Consider the following 16,497-nt stretch of genomic DNA (forward strand, 5'->3'; position numbering starts at 1 on the left):
AAGTATGTGCCTCTCAGTCCAAACAAAACTGACTCTGTATACTGGACTATTTTGGACTACAAACCCCAGAATTCCCCTGGAATGAGGCTGTTGCATGCAACCGAGGGACCTCTTACACAACGATTGGTATATCATTAGAAGGAGAGATCACTAAAGAGGTAAATGGCATGTTTATAAACTTGCCTAACTCTTCATATTGTGAATAAGCTTGCCTTGTTTTGTGATTGGTTAAGGGAGGTCATCATGGGCTTCCTTGACAAGTCTGATTGCTTAGACATGGTGCTTTGAAGGAATTGTTGGTCTGGAGGGAAAAGAAATATGCATTCTGCTCCATAGTTCTGACTTACACAACTGGGTTATTGTGCCTGTGCGAGACCTTCCTTTAGAACATTCCAAAGCTGAGCAATTCAGGCAGGAACACAGACCATACCATGCATGTTTAGCCATGCCTTATAACGAGTTTTTCACTTCCTTTTCATCCACTACTATTACGTTTCTTTTTAAGAGCTGGGGGACCCTAGGAAGCTATCTGTGTCTTTTGGATGTCTTCATTCCATCTCACTGTCTTAGTAGAAAGCGAATCGAAAAGGGACTCCCTTTACCAGTCCTCGACAAGTTACTGTTCTGAACTACAACCCCCAGCATTGCCCAATCAGCAGTGACTGGAATACTACACGTCAGATGTGCAGTGCAAAGAAATAACTTTTCCAAGCTCTGTATGTTACACCCTGGGGGCCCTAGGTGGCTGTCCAGGACAGCATTTAGCCTGCAATATACAAAGATGCTTTTGAGGTTCCCAGTCCCACATGGGCACATGTGCTCCATTTGCTCGAGGGCAACATGGAATAAGGAGCAGAGGTGGCCATGTCAGCACCAGAAAGCCATGGGATCCATCTAGCCCCAATGAAGCCACATTTTCAAGGATCCTTGCTTAAACCACAGTCCCTGTGCCACATGCGCATGTGTTTTGTTGTGTGCCAGGCCTTGCAGCGTTCTTCACTCCCCCCCCTCCACACCCGGCCATGGCTTCTTCCTCCCAGCTGCTTCCTGCCACATTCACTGTTCTTGCTTCTCAAACACCAAGGGACTCCCCCAGCCCTGCCCCCGCACAACAAGGCCCTTCCGTGTCCCGCCATTCGTTGTTCCCCTCCCTGAGACGGGCCGTGTCTGTCGGTAGCGGGCAGAGCCTCCCAATGTCCTCTTTCTCACACCAGAAGAATCGTAGCCATGGTGAACTCAGGACTGTGGGCAGCAGGTAAGTAACCCCGGGCGTGAGCGAGCCGTTCGCTTTCTTCCCTTGTGCTGCTTTTTCGCCAACGGACCCCTTGCCGTTCTTTGCACTGGGGGATTCCTTTTGTGCCAGAGCGAAACCACGGAGAGACAGCACCAACCATGGGGTGTGCATGCTCATCTCACAGTGGGTTCTGTTTTGAATGTCTTCGTGGTGTGTCAGCCTTCGGATGGTCTCTGAACGGTGGCACCGAAGCTGCCATTCATTTGCCACAAGCGATGGTACCTGGGTCATACCTGGCAAGCTTTTGTCTGCCTCTAGTCCTGCCTTGTGTAGAGTCCTGTGCAAAAGGAGAGGAGGGCACAGTGCCAGGAGGGAGATACCAGTAGGCTCAAAGTCAAGAGTGAGAGAGAGCCAGCAGACGTTCGGTGGCACCTAAGGATTCGTATGAGTTATGGAAGGGAGGGACGACATTGGCTTTTTCCTGGCACAATTCTGACACCAGAAAGCTGCCTATCAGGCAGAAATGCAACAGGGCAGCTCTCCCACCTTCCCTGTCAATCAGGTAAGGAGAAGCTGTACCTTTTGAATTTCTGCATGTCATCCAGCTGTAAAAAATTCGCAGAAATTCTTGTTTGGGAAAAAAGGGAGTACAGTAGCATAGCCTAGGTTGCCAACTTTTCAGAAAAAGCGGACTTGATTGATGAAAGCTCATATTAAAATATAATAGTCTTTAAGGTGTCATAAAGTTTTGGGGTTTTTAAAATTTTTAATTGTTCTTTTTTCCCCTCTCCTTTGAATTTTGCCTGATAAATAGCCTCCAATTTTCCGCGAGACACGATAGCTCGATCTGCAATTGTGTGTGTGTTTTTTTTTAATCTTCTTGCTGTGAAATGTTTTACCTGCGGATTTCTGCAGGTAAAGTTTAAAGACACAGGAGCCAGGACAGGCTTCGGATGCTTTACAATCCTGGCTAATGGGAGGTGCTGCAGGGGAAAAAATGTTACCTGCAGGATGATCAGGCACAGGTGAAGACAGAGTGCCTATACTTTTTAATAATTGCTTGGAAGAGAGTAATTGGCAGGCACAGTTTGGCATGCAAAAATCTTTTCCCCTCCCCAGTCCGCTGGTTTGAAACTGCTAAAAGGCATAGGAGCCTTATTTCTGGTTGCAACTGGATGCCCCAGTTCCTTTGAACATAACTTTCTTATGTGTCCCTTAGTGAGGAAGAAAAAGGCTGAAGAAGAAGAAGAAGAAAAGCTGGCTGCAGAGAGGGGAGGAGTCTTGCCCGGAGCTACCAAATGGTTTCTGGGCTTCTGTTTTTAGCCGGGCTTTCAGTAAATTGGAGGCTGTTTTTAAAATATCTAAAAATGTGAAAGGGAAGCAGAAGTGAAAGCCGGCAAAGGGTGGCCAGCCATTTGGAGGGTGGGTTGGAGTGGGGGGGGAGAGAGAGAGGCTGGAAAAGCAGCTCCTCCTGGACTTAGTGAAGACTTAGTGAAGAGAAAATTTCTGCCAGCTTTTCCAACAAGGAAAGGCATCCCAGGAATAGCAGGGATGGTGATCAATGGGCCCAGCTCGATCTGTGGGCATCTGGACTTGGCAATACACCCTTCTGACTCCTTTGTCTTGATAGCACTTGCTGTAGGAACATTTGCAAAGTCAAGTGCAGGGAGAGGCTGATAATTTTGTATGTCAGGCTACTGTTGAAACCAATTGAGCAGAGCAGCCATGGAAGGAGAATATGAGGTCCCAAACTCTTTTAAATCCGTGGTTTGAGCCTTTCCAGACTCAGGACCTGGGTGTATTCGATTTTAAATCAAATTGATTTCAAATAAAGATTGAAATCACAATTTGATTTTTTTTAACAAATCAGACATTTTTGATGATTAAAATTAAAATTATGATTCAGATCAATTTGATTAAAAAACAACAACCATTGATTTTTATCCACCCTGCACAGGATGCCTGATTTTCAATTCAATAGCATGTTTTGCAGCTTCTCAAATTGCAAATTAGCTTGCTTTGGCTTGCAGGTCGCTCACTGGGAGACTAAACACGGAGTGCTGTTTGCACGTTGGTTGTGTGAAACACGGCAACAATATAGTAACACTGTATCTCCTACTTGGGAAACTAGGGTATCAAGATCTGTTTCAGCTCTCAGTATGTGTGTGTTTCCAGGCTCCCTCCTGCCCTTAAAAATACTGGAAACAAAAAAAATGAGCAGTGAAAGTGATCTGATCCATCTGAGTTTTAGTCAGGTTTCAATTCACAGGAGCCCCAACCTCTTTTCTTTCTTTCTTTCTTTCTTTCTTTCTTTCTTTCTTTCTTTCTTTCTTTCTTTCTTTCTTTCTTTCTTTCTTTCTTTCTTTCTTTCTTTCTTTCTTTCTTTCTTTCTTTCGTTCGTTCGTTCGTTCGTTCGTTCGTTCTTTCTTTCTTTCTTTCTTTCTTTCTTTCTTTCTTTCTTTCTTTCTTTCTTTCTTTCTTTCTTTCTTTCTTTCTTTCTTTCTTTCTTTCTTTCTTTCTTTCAGCTGAGGTGCCTTTCAGGGTCAATTCATCACAATATGTTTTAATAAAAACCAAACACAGTATAATAAATACTCCTGTTTAACCTTAATGCTCTATAAAATAATACTGGTGTTAACAATAAGATTGTTATAAAAACAGCAGTATTAATAATGACATACAGCAACAGAATAATAAGAAACCCAGCAAAATGATCTAAAATGTTTTCATACCCAAACTCATAGCATGGTGTGTGTGTATATATATATACACACACACACCATGCTATGAGTTTGGGTATGAAAACATTTTAGATCTTGAGACTTTAAAGCCTGCTTAGAGGTATGTCATGTTGCAGCCATAGGCACGTCAGTTGGACTGGGGTTACCCATGAAAAGGTCCCATCCCTTGTACCTGCCAGCATCACGGATCCCAGAAGAGGCACATAAGCAAGGCCTCTAAAACTAATCTTATAGCATGGGACAGATTCTTATGGATCGAGGCTGGGTGACTTGCTGGGGAGGGTGTTCTTCTGGTGTCCTGCTGCTCTTATTTAAAAGGTGCATCGCAGCTCCTGGAGGCTCCAGGAACAGCAACACGCCATTTTATTAACTGAGTGAATTTCTGGGCATCAGGAGCGGACCACAAGGGAACCTCAGAATTTGCATGCAGCCTCCAGAGTTGCCTTTTGCCAGCCACCGTTATTGGCCGTCTTTCCTATAGCCTGGCCCCACGTTGACGTCCCACAGTCCGCAGCACCTTCAGAAGTGTATATTAGCCCTTAGCACTGTGTCCAGAGGTCCACTGGCACCTAATGTCACAGTCTCGGTGCCATGTGTTGTGACTGTCCGGTCCTTGTCTTTTCTGGGCAAGGCTGATGGGAGTGGCACATTTTGCTTATTTTAGATCATGCTTGAGTGCTGCGGGTAAGGGAGACCCTTGTTCCCTTCAGGTCAGGCTGGGAAGAATCAGATTGTGACCTGGAGACTTTACCTTTATTTTTGATCAATTTAGGAAGCCGATGAAATCTCTGTCGCTGAGCCTCTTGTCCCATCTCTTACCACATCTTCCTGATGGCGAGAGTAACATGTTAGTTTATCTGACAGCAGAGCTGTATGAAGGGCCAACAGTGAGACATGAGGAGGACAGGAGATCCAGCTGAAATCTGTGCTGCTGGATTACATTGGTTAAAAAAATCTCAAGGTTTTTTTTTGACAGGGGTTTGGTTGACATTGCTAGTGAGGAGAATAGAAGAGATCAAGGCACATTCTGCAAACTGTTCTAATAAGCGACGTATTTTGACACCTGTCTGTTATTTGCTTCATGCATGTGCAGATGTAACCTGAATATTTTACATATGCAGCTACTACTACTGTTCGCATGGCTATTTTGATCTCAGTGTCAGCTGCCTGTTAGGTCTTGCACAGAGCTTCACAGGACACACAAAACATCAGTACATCAAACATTTTCCTCACCTGCCAAAACAATAGCTTCACCTGTTTGATTTGTTTTCTTTTGCAATTCTGTAAAAGCAGCTCGTCACAGAACGCAACTGCTGTCAATCTTATTGCTATTTGTAGGACAACAAGTGACGAGATAATATTTTTGAAGTATGCCACTTTTTCTCCTTTTGACGAGATTCCTGCGTTTGCGTTTATTCTGTAATACTGGCGTTTAGAACTGCATGGCAGACAAAAATGTAGTATGAAATGTTTTTTTCTCTCTATCAAGATATCTATACCAGAGAATGTTAAATCTCTGGCTCCTGCTGAAAGACGGGTAGGAAACACAGGTCCTGGACAATGTTTGATAATTCATTTTTTTAAAATTAAAATCCAGTGCCTTTGAGGATTTCCTGAATTAACTGAGATTTTATTGCGGACGAAAAAGTCGATTGGTGAATTTCACTTGAAAATTGCCCTGCTCTGTTTCTGATATTACATTCACAATATTCGCAAGTGATATATTGAAGCTTTAAGAGGTGTTTTTAGTATCACTCGTGAAAATTCCCTTTTAGTTTCCATTTTTTTTAAAACCACTGTGACTGCCTTTTTCTCACACGTATCTTCTGCCTCCGTTATCTTTGATCAGAGATTATAGAAATATCAGATCTTTTTTTTCCACCTGTAATCATCCCCGTGATCACACCTTTATGGTGGGGGGCGCTCTGAGCTAAGGGTGCTACCTCATGATCAGGGTGTTTGACACGGGCTTGCCATCTTTCTGTCACCGATGGTGTTACTTCTGTGTCTTTAACTGTGACCTGACAGTCAAAATGAAGCAGGCAAACCTTCCCTATCACTTCATGGCTTTACAAGGAATAAAAACATGTTGCCCTCTTGCTATCTCCTTGTCATATCTGGTTAGAAAAGTGACAAAACTAATTGAAGGCACTCCTTAAGCCCATATTGCCAATTGCAAACTCAGATTGCCTTGCGGTGGTCCTTATGTAGCCAAAATAGCATCATCCATTCAAACCCACGTAGGGCAACCTCAAAACACTGCACATTTTGAACATACTGGGGGGACTGGTGGATGATGAAGAAAACGAGATGGAGAAATGGAATGAAATATCCTGACAGAGGGTACGACCGGCTTGAACCGTAAATAAGAACATTCTGCATTGAAAGATTGACTTGGGGGCCGGTCCCATCGTCTTGGTGGCTACTGGGCAGCTAGATGGTCAAAGGGAGTGGGACTATCCTTCAGGGACCACTGCTTAGTTGTAGGAACTTATGTACAGGATGGTGGGGAAAACCAAGTAGGTAGATGCCTTAATATTTCCTCAAAAAGGCTGCCGTCGTTTTCCCTACCAGGATTGGTGGTGTGTCTTTAAGAAGTGCACCACAAAGAAGAAATCAAAAAGATTTGGCCTGTGTAGCACTGAAATATTATGACAAGAATGGTCGTATGTCTGACCCGTGTTTTCTGTGTATAAGACGCTACCATGTATAAGACGCACCCACTTTTCTAATCCAAAATTGAGAAATCTAAGTGGGGCTTAGCAAGTGTAGGGGGAAATGGATCAAAGCGCTGCAGGATCGCTTTGATCCCTGCTTTCCCCTCCACTTGTTTTTGTTCTCTCCTCAGCTTACTTCCGTGTATAAGACGACCCTCAATTTTTAGGCTAAAGATTTTAGACAAAAGTATAGTCTTATACACAGAAAAATGCGGTATTGTGCTGTTAGTTACTAAAGGCATAGAAGTCCCGCCAAGGAAAGAAACGTAAAAATACAAAGACCCGATAGAGATTCTGACTTATATTAAATGAATATGTGAATAGAGGTATACACGTACCAAGGTGTGAAACTAGCCACTTAGTAAGTTGGTTGTTTGGATGGTTATATTTTCCCACATGCTTGTAACTAATGTGTGATAGAATCAAATTCTCGTTACTTGTTAGTATACAAATAACTATATTGCCCTTGGTGAGAAGGTTCTCCTCAGGTTGGTGCAGTCATCTTACGAGCAGCTCTGCATCATCTTATCAAGTGCTGAGGGAAATTTTTTATATGCGCATGTGTTCACATGCGCATTGCTGCTTGTCTTCTTCCCAGTTTCTGGCCAGTGCAGAAAAGTTTGCGTCGTCACAGATCCATGCATGCAGATGACTAAACAGCACCTCCAGAAAAGTGTCTGTATATATCTATATTGTCTTGTCCTTTTTACCAGCAGAAGGTGACAAAATGGTCACCTAGAGCAGTCTTAATTCAGTAGTTATCACCATTGTGGTAGTTGACACTTCAGTAAATGCTAGTCTCAATGGTTCAAACAACACGAGTACCATATTATATGGGGTTGTCGCTCAGCGTTTTCTGTTATCGCCCATCCCATGCAGAGGTCTAGCTTACTTCAGCAGGGTTCTATCTCTGTTATTAGAGCGTGACTCATTAGTTTTATGCAAATCAGAAGGATCATGATGATAAGGCTGCAAAACCTGAGAGGAGAGGAACAGAAACAGAAACTTTTACAGGAAATCCAGACCCTCTTGTCCCCTTCTGCACCGCAAAGGTCTGGCCAATTCCAGGTAGGGGATGGACAGCCATTCGGGGGCAGGATCGAACCAAACCAAGAAAGAATTTTTTTAAAAAAGGAGAAAATACAAGAGCAAAGCAGTCATTCCTTATTTTGTGAGGCAGATGATAGTGGCTCACTAATGCTTCTGTCATAACGAGTGATGATGAGGAAAATAACTTGCTTCCAGTTATTGCATAGGTCCAGCAATGCGTAAAATAGTTACATTTGGGTCGTGAGGTTGAGTCTGATCAGTCTGTGGGAAGTGGCTTCTTCCGGGCACTAAGATTATGGGGCAAAATCATGGCAGACTTTTATAAAGCTTCACCTCCTGAACCCCTCACCCCATTTTTAGCCCAAACCCTGCCCATAATGGTGGCGTGCCTTAAGCTGCTGCACCTCCCGTTGTCAGTACAGTTCCCTGTGGTCTGAATTAGGTTCATTCAACAAATCATATGTATATTGATTTGCTGTGGAGCGTCAAGACAAGGGGCTGGAATCAATCATGACTTTGTGGTTTTAAGACTGTAGGAAAAAAAGGGGGGTTTCTTATGTCTACTCCTCTCTGCTCCTTCCCCCTCCGCCCCATCCTTGCAGTCCTCGGTCATGGTAGAAGAGTCTACCCACTGCAAGGTTTCACTTTCTGATTTAAGTTGCTAGGAGATGGTTCTACTTCAGAGCACAGTTCATAGAAAATAACTGTTCTTCGTGCTGAGGTCATGCTAACCAGGATTAAACATTGGAAGTACAGTATCCTATTCCACTTGGTGATGCCCTAGGTGGGCTAAGGGGTATGTCTGTATGGAACGAAAGTGTTGTCTGCTTCATTGTCCTGTCCCACCCCCCTTGCATAGGCTGGTTGTTCCGTCTCGCCTAGCGGGAGGCGCTGAGCAGCTTCATGCTAAATTAAAGAAAGAAAAATCTAGCCTGGGGGTGAATATGAGAAAGCCAGTTTTGCTGAGGATGTCAAAGTTTTCAGAAAAGTAAACACCCTAGGGACTGTGAAAAAAAAAACTTGTGGTGAGGATTTTTCGAAATGACAAGGCCTGGATGCAGCAGAATGACAAGTTAGCTTAGTTGGTGAGATCACGGACATTGGCCCGTAGGTTCCTGCAGTGCTTGTGCCACAGCTACTGAATCATCGGCAAGACATACTTGATATTCCAAATAGCGATAAGCATACTGGCTTGGAGAGAGGAAAGGCGGTGGGGAAGGAAACAATTGTGATTTATTGCTGGGGAAAAAATTGATTTCAGCACTGTAGACGCAATACTCTAAGAAATTGGAACAAGGTAACAATTGAGTGTTTATTGCACAATAAAACAATCATCTGGGAAGGCACTTAATAAAAGTGTGCAAGATGCTCCTATCCAAACATTGTCAAATTCTATCCACACCAATAATAAAAATAATTGTGCTGGATTACACCAAAAGGACCCTCTAGCCCAGAATTTTGTTTCAGAGGATACAGAGGAACAGTCTTCTGTTGTTTCTTCTCAGCATCTGGTGTTTATAGATATACTGCCACTGGACATGGAGGTTCCTTTTATCTGTTCTGGGTGGTAGCTGTTGGAACTAATGACTAATAACATAATTTCTTGGAAAAACGTGGCACTTCAAAGAGCCTTTTGCCATGTCAGTGGGCAGGTGAGCATATTTTAGTCAAAATTTGCTACCTGAAAAAGAAGTTTGCTGGATTTGATTTTTTCCCCCCACACTTACCAAATTCAAACCCTTGCTGAATCAATCAGTCAAGGAACTGGCATGTCCTTATATACCAAATTCTGCAACCCCTCCAAATTTTGTAACCTGTCCCGTAACTAAAATGCACCAAAAATGTGTCCATTAATTCACAGCAAAATGTGCATGTTAAAGGAAATGATGAACCAAACAATTATAGTACAAGAAATGTCTACAACACTGCACATACTATGAAAAATGTGCACAAAAATATATGCATTAGAAAAATTCTCACATAGATGCTTCTGAATGGGGACTCCTATGTAGATTTTAACAATAACACCAATATTGTTGTGTTCTCATGCTGTTATGACTGCGGTCAGAAACAGGCTTGCCGTCAGGGAAACGAGACTTTTTGGCAAAACCAACATTCAGAGATTCGCCCACTCCTAATCCAATTGGCTTCTTTAACCTGCCTTACCGTGGCACTGAAGTCCCTTCTAGACATGAGGGCAACATGGAGATGGGAGTGAGATATTAATTTTCCTAACATGGGCTCTTGGTAATGTTTGATGAGGCTTTTGGAATATACAAAAAAGCCCCTGATGTGTCAAACAAAAGACTGCTAGGTCCTGCTGACCTGCTGTCCTGAGGGGAAACCAGAGGTGAGGCAGGAGAAGCTAAGAACTGTTGTGTGTCAGACCGGACCAAAGATTCATCTCGTCCCACGTTCTCTTTTCTCCCGGGGGCTTTAAAAATGCCTCAGGGAAGCCCACGAGCAGGACATCAGCCCTGTAACACCCTCCCACTCAACATTCCCAAGGAACTGGTGTTGAGACTCCTGGAGGCAATATGTAGGCATCAAACCCAGCAGCCACTGACAGCCGTATCCTTCATGATGTTTTCCCTCCAGCAAATGGCTTCAGTGGCATACTGCCTGAGGACACAAAGCATCCGTTTCCCCCCCCCCCAATTCACTGCCATGTCCAACAGGCACTGGGAGTTATTCTTCTCCGGGAACATGTATAATCCCCTCTTAAATCCCAGGTAAAGCTCCCTAAATCCATGATTTTTGCTGCATCCCAAGGTAGCAAGTTCCTCAAATTAATTAATAACGAGCTGTGTGAAGAACAGCTTTTTTCTCCCAGTAAGTTCCAAATTAAAACATGGCTGTGGACGCCTCTCGACTTTAAACGCAAAACTGCTCCCGTCGTGTAGAGAGAGGAGGCATCCGGTGAGCCTGGATGGACCAGCACCGTATGCCCACGGATTCTCTCCCCACAACTTTTTCCTCTAGCAAGTGTCGTTTTGTCCACTCTCGTTTCTGGTGCTGGAACGTGGCTGAGGAAAGAAACACCGGAGGGGAAGGAGAATGGGAGGGAAAGCAGCCCATAGGTGAGGGGGAAAGGTCTGTTCACTCACAGACCTTTTGCCACCTCAAGGGCAGAGCAAGGGAAGACCTCATTCTGAAACAGCAGAAGAAGTTGACCACCTTCCTCAATCTGGTTTCCTACAGTGGGCCTCTCGTTGGGGAGGAAGGCTGATGTTAAGTTCTGTCATAACTTGATAGGTCAGAGGATCTCCTTTCAGGTTAGGAATTCTTGTGGGATAGTGGGATTAACCATCAGGGACACAAGAAGCCTATGCCCATTCAGAGATGTTGCCATAGGGCGAGGTAGGAAGAACTGCCCTGAGTCCCCTCATCGGGAGAAAGGAGGCATACAAATGATAGATAGATAGATAGATAGATAGATAGATAGATAGATAGATAGATAGATAGATAGATAGATAGATAGATAGATAGATAGATAGATAGATAGATAGATAGATAGATAGATTAGATAGATTAGATAGATAGATAGATTAGATAGATTAGATAGATTAGATAAGGGTGGCTGGCACCTTGAGGATCATTCCTATACTTTTTCTGAACATCCAATCTTTTATTTTTAAAAAAGAAATAAAAGAAAGGAGCAATCCCCTTTACACATAGGAAGGTACAGTATTTAAGCGGAGATGTTTAGCAGTATTGTTCCTTCCATTTTTACCAAAGATAAAACCAAAATCAAGCAGGGATTATCCTCACGTTTAGATTTCATTTACCAATCCATTTATTAAATAACTGTTTCCCTCTCACTAAATTATAGTGTGCTTTTTTTGCTATATTTTATTTAAGCTAGCCCAATATCAACCAATGGCCAGAATCCTATTGGTTAGTTACACTGGCATAAGCACTATGGAGTAAACTACCGCAGCAAATTGCCGCTAATTAACAAATCGCTGCAAGTAACAAGTTGCCCGAGTCGTTGAGCAGTAAAGGATAGAAACAGCCGCTCTATAATTGGCAGCAGTTCATTCATATAATTTACATCAGTGGTACCCAACCTTGGGCCTCCAGATGTTCTCTGACTACAACTCCCAGAATCCTTCACCACCACCTCTGCTGGCCAGGATTTCTGGGAGTTGAAGTCCAAGAACATCTGGAGGCCCAAGGTTGGGGACCACTGATTTACATTATTGTCCTTACACTGACATAACTAACCCATAGAATTCTGGCCACTGAATATAAAAAAAGCAAAACCACCTATTAATGTTCTGCCTGCCCCAACTGAGGCAGGCACAGGGATAACTGACTCATAGTACATTTTGTGCAATTTGGATTGCAATGCTTATTTCATACAACTGCATAGTATTGAAAGAAGGAGACCTTAGGTTTTAGATGCTTTGCGTTGGCTCCTGCTTGTGCCAGGCCGTGTGCCTTTGCAGCCTTAGCCCCAATCTTTCTTCCCCTCTTTTCATTTCCTTCCAGAAGTAAGAATGTCTAAACCCCTGGAGCTGGAGAAGGCGCGGCTGGAGCTGCAAGAGGAGCACACAGGTAACCATGTTTTGTAGGAGGGAATGTAGGAAAGTTTGTAGAAATGACTCATTAACTAGCAAAAGGTATGATCTTTGAGAGGTGGGAGGGGCGTGGGATGAACAAGGAGGGCTGTGATGTGCCGAGGGCTCTCCACAAAGGTGCCTGTGTAGACTTTTGCGCCTGTTTACCCCTGTCCTACCATTTCCCCCCTTTGTACGCCTGTCCAACTATGTTTGCCCAATTGAACTGAAGCAGAGTCATGTGGAATGGCCATTCCCCCATGGCGTAGCCCTGGCTTAAGTTCCAAACAACCTTCGTCCCCATATTGTTGTTGTTGTTTAGTCGTTTAGTCGTGTCCGACTCTTCGTGACCCCATGGACCAGAGCACGCCAGGCCCTCCTGTCTTCCACTGCCTCTCGGAGTTGGGTTAAATTCATGTTGATAGCTTTGGTGACACTGTCCAACCATCTCCTCCTCTGTCGTCTCCTTCTCCTCTTGCCTTCATTCATTCCTAACATCAGGGTCTTTTCCAGGGAGTCTTCTTAGGATCTTACAAAGAAACAGATCTGGCTGAGTAAAAACAGTTGAGCGTCCCACAGCGTCCCTGCTCATTCAAGATCATCCAAAATTTCCATCCATTTTGCCTTACCACGGTGTGAAAACACATCTTCCTTCCCCCCCCACCCCCTTTGCTCTGCTGCTTTGCAGTCTGCCTCCCTGTATGCACTGCCAGTAGGGGCTGGTGGGGCCTCAGGTTTGAGTTAGGATTTCTTACCATGTCACATTTCAGCCCTTGTGTCCCCGTAGGTTGTCAAGGTATGTCAAGGTAATTTAAAGGTCTGCTCAGAATAAAGTACTGTATTTTTCGCTCCATAAGACGCACCTTTCCATAAGACGCACCAATTTTTAGGAGAAGAAAACAGGAAAATATAATCTGTTTTCTTCGCTCCATAAGACGCACAGACTTTCCACCCCCCTGTTTTGTGGGGGAAAATGTGTCTTATGGTGCGAAAAATACGGTATATTAAATGAGCAGCCATGATGAACAGATGTGTTAAAAACTGAGTCATGATGACTCAGCAGAGTAACACGTAATATGATTGGGCACAAGCAGATCTGTATGTGTATATATGTGTGAAATAAACAGTTGATGTATCTTCTTGCTTGGTGATGATTGCTACCTGTTATGCTTGCCAGACTGAACTACTGTAAATACCTTGTAAATACACGTCGGTGGAGAAGAAGCTGCTGTTGTGTGCATGAGTTATTCTGGACTACCCAGACTGCTAAATACTCTGCTAAACCACGTTTTTACACTAACATTGGTCCCATAGCATGAGACACCTAGTGACCAGGAGTTAAGTTAGAGTGGACCAAGCCGCCTAGATAGGCGGGGTATAAATAAATAAATAAATAAATAAATAAATAAATAAATAAATAAATAAATAAATAAATTCTGACAACCAGAGTTATATATTAGTGAAGTGAGGGAAGAAACAGATGTTCAGCGAGCTTGATTTAGTGTTGCACACCACTGGTGGGCGAAAGTGGGCCTGGAGCCGAAAGTTCAGTCAAGGTGTTTCTTTAGCCCTTCTTTTTACGGAACGGTCACAGTGATTCTGTCTTCTTTGGTTCCAGACACAGAAAGAAATGGACCTGACACAAACCACCAGGTGAGGAACATTGGGCAGAAAGCAGGGGGAGGGATAAAGTGGAGTAAGGAAGAGGTTTTGACATAAAGTGGGACGCCCTGCCAGGACACACCCATCAAGGATATAACGAATATGGGCCAGTTTTCTCATTCTTGGTGAAAAAAGGGCGTAGCGACAACCCAGGAGACCTCTCTGAAAAAAAAATGACCATCCGCTGACAGATTTTTGTTATTGTTGCTCCTATACAAAACAAAAAGACCGTAGACCTTTTTCGCCCACGCTATTAATTCTGCCTAGCAAAACACAAAAACTCTACTTTTTGCATTAAAAAACGTAATTTTTGCATAATAAAGTCCAAGTTTTTTTTTCCTGCAATATATGTGCATATATTTTTAAAAAACAACATTTCTATGCCAGTTTTGCAAAAAAACAAAAAAGGGCCGAAATGCAAAATATACACAGAGGGGAGAAAAGTTTAGATAATTGTTGTTCTGTGAGAAATAACTCAGTGAAGATTTGCACCCCTGCCCCATCTTGAAGCCCTTTCTCTCTTCATCCATATAGACCCAGCAGAGCAAACCTTCCCCGTTCTCCCCATCCCCGACCAGCACTGGTACGAAGGTAAGTGTCGGCCTCTCCCCACCCCATTTTCAGTTCAACCGATGTCCACTAGAGGCGCTCTTCTCTGCCAGCTCTAAAGTGCTATTCCCCCAGTAGGAGTCTTTGTCTTCTTCAAATGCAGGGCTAACAAATGTATAATGCGCAATGCATAGCCTGCAGAATTAAATTGTAAACTGCCCAGAGAGTGCTTTAAGTGCTATGGGGCGATATATAAACCGCACCCATTGCTTTGTTTTAGAGCATTGGTTCCCAACCTTGGGTCCCCGGATGGTCTTGAACTAAAACTCCCAAGAAGCCTTCTGAAGCTGTGCGGCCAGGATTTTTGGGAGTTGTAGTCCAAGAACATCTGGAAAGCACTGCTTTATAGGATGGCGGAGTGCTCTTGATGTTTTTCGACTTCCATTACTTTGATATCCCCGTCTTCCATTGCAGGAGGGCTTCTCAAGCCTCATCCCCCCAGCAAAGCACTAAGTGGTGGGTGCGTGCTTGGTAGACATGTATAGATGTGTCTGTTTTTCAACCACAGAACCCAGAATCCCCCCAGGCAGCAGAGTTGTCTCCAAACCACAGATCTGCACACCTCTGCTGCTTGGGGTTTGCTACTGAGCTGTGAACATTCCTCTAGTGAGGAGTCCAGCCTACGTTTCACTTGAAGGATCTCCGTCTCTGTATGGACAAGAGACTCGTGGTGCTGACAGGCAAGGCCTTCATCCCTTGGTGCCATTTCCTCACTTAACGGAAGTACTCCAGATGTGGTGGAGTGGTCAGGAAGCTGTTGGGTGTAATTCTCCCATGTTTTCCCACCACTTCTTTTAAAAAAATCAATTGGAATAGCTGCACAATGTCTTTGTCTTATTATTGCCGGGGTGTGTCTGTGTGTTCAAAGGTGACATGATTGAGGTATCATAATAGCCCATCATTCAAGATACCATTTTTTTAACTGTTCCTCTATAAGGGACGTGGTGGCGCTGCGGGCTAAACCGCAGAAGCCTGTGCTGCAGGGTCAGAAGACCAAGCAGTCGTAAGATCGACTCCACGCGACGGAGTGAGCGCCCGTCGCTTGTCCCAGCTCCCGCCAACCTAGCGGTTCGAAAGCATGCAAATGCGAGTAGATAAATAGGGACCACCTTGGTGGGAAGGTAACAGCGTTCCGTGTCTAAGTCGCACTGGCCATGTGACCACGGAAGATTGTCTTCGGACAAAACGCTGGCTCTATGGCTTGGAAACGGGGATGAGCACCGCCCCCTAGAGTCGGACACGACTGGACAAAAATTGTCAAGGGGAACCTTTACCTTTACCTTTATAACCTCTGGGAAATAGGTGAATTTTTGTTTGTTTGTTTGTAGAGCACAAAAGAGACGTACTGTTTAGTTCAGACACTGGAACAATGAACTGGGTCTTTTTTTTTAAGGTGATGTATCACCTGCTTTTTGATTGACTGATTAAACTGAAGTTTCTTTTTGCATGTCACCCAAAACCACAATATGTGCCCTTTTTCCCCCTCCAGATGCTGAACTAAGTTATCAGATAACGTGACCATTTCAACTCTCTTGACTCTCTTTAACGTGGCAAAGAGCCAGGCTTGGTTGCAAGCAGTGTGGTGGCAACTCTCAGATGCTGCCAGCCAAACAATGGCTTATCTGGGCCGTGCAGCTGAGCCTGGGGGGGGGGGGCGGATGGGACGGAACGGGATTCAGAATAATATATGGGAAAAGAAAAAAAAGGCTAATTAGAAAGTATGGTGGGCCTGAGTTGAGTGCCGCATTGCACTTTTGCTGTCAGCATGATAGGAACTTGTGAATCAGGATTGGGTTGGATGGGGAATTCCCGGCGTCCCAGACCAGCAGCAAAACAGGAAACAAAACAGAACAGAGGTGTATCAAAGAGATAGCATCAACTTCCAGTGGTCAGTGGGCGGGAGTTTGATGTCTTTCCATTTT

General features: G+C 44.0%; 1 protein-coding gene across 6 annotated transcripts in view; it reads left to right on the plus strand.

Annotated features, from left to right (window-relative positions):
• The window catches only part of POU2F2 (POU class 2 homeobox 2), a 107,675-nt gene that overhangs the window by 66,337 nt on the left and 24,841 nt on the right, over positions 1-16,497 (plus strand). For 4 of the 6 annotated variants that reach the window (XM_072980314.2, XM_078380329.1, XM_078380330.1 and 1 more), the window contains 3 exons: positions 12,237-12,302; positions 13,923-13,957; positions 14,501-14,557. In XM_072980314.2, coding sequence (XP_072836415.1) covers positions 12,237-12,302; positions 13,923-13,957; positions 14,501-14,557 — 158 coding nt within the window. Of the gene's footprint in view, positions 1-1,074; positions 1,256-2,443; positions 2,657-12,236; positions 12,303-13,922; positions 13,958-14,500; positions 14,558-16,497 lie in introns of those variants that run through there. The other 2 variants (XM_020807899.3, XM_020807902.3) reach the window with 2 other exon arrangements.

The sequence above is a fragment of the Pogona vitticeps genome, chromosome 9, assembly GCF_051106095.1.
Source record: "Pogona vitticeps strain Pit_001003342236 chromosome 9, PviZW2.1, whole genome shotgun sequence".
NCBI lineage: Eukaryota > Metazoa > Chordata > Lepidosauria > Squamata > Agamidae > Pogona > Pogona vitticeps.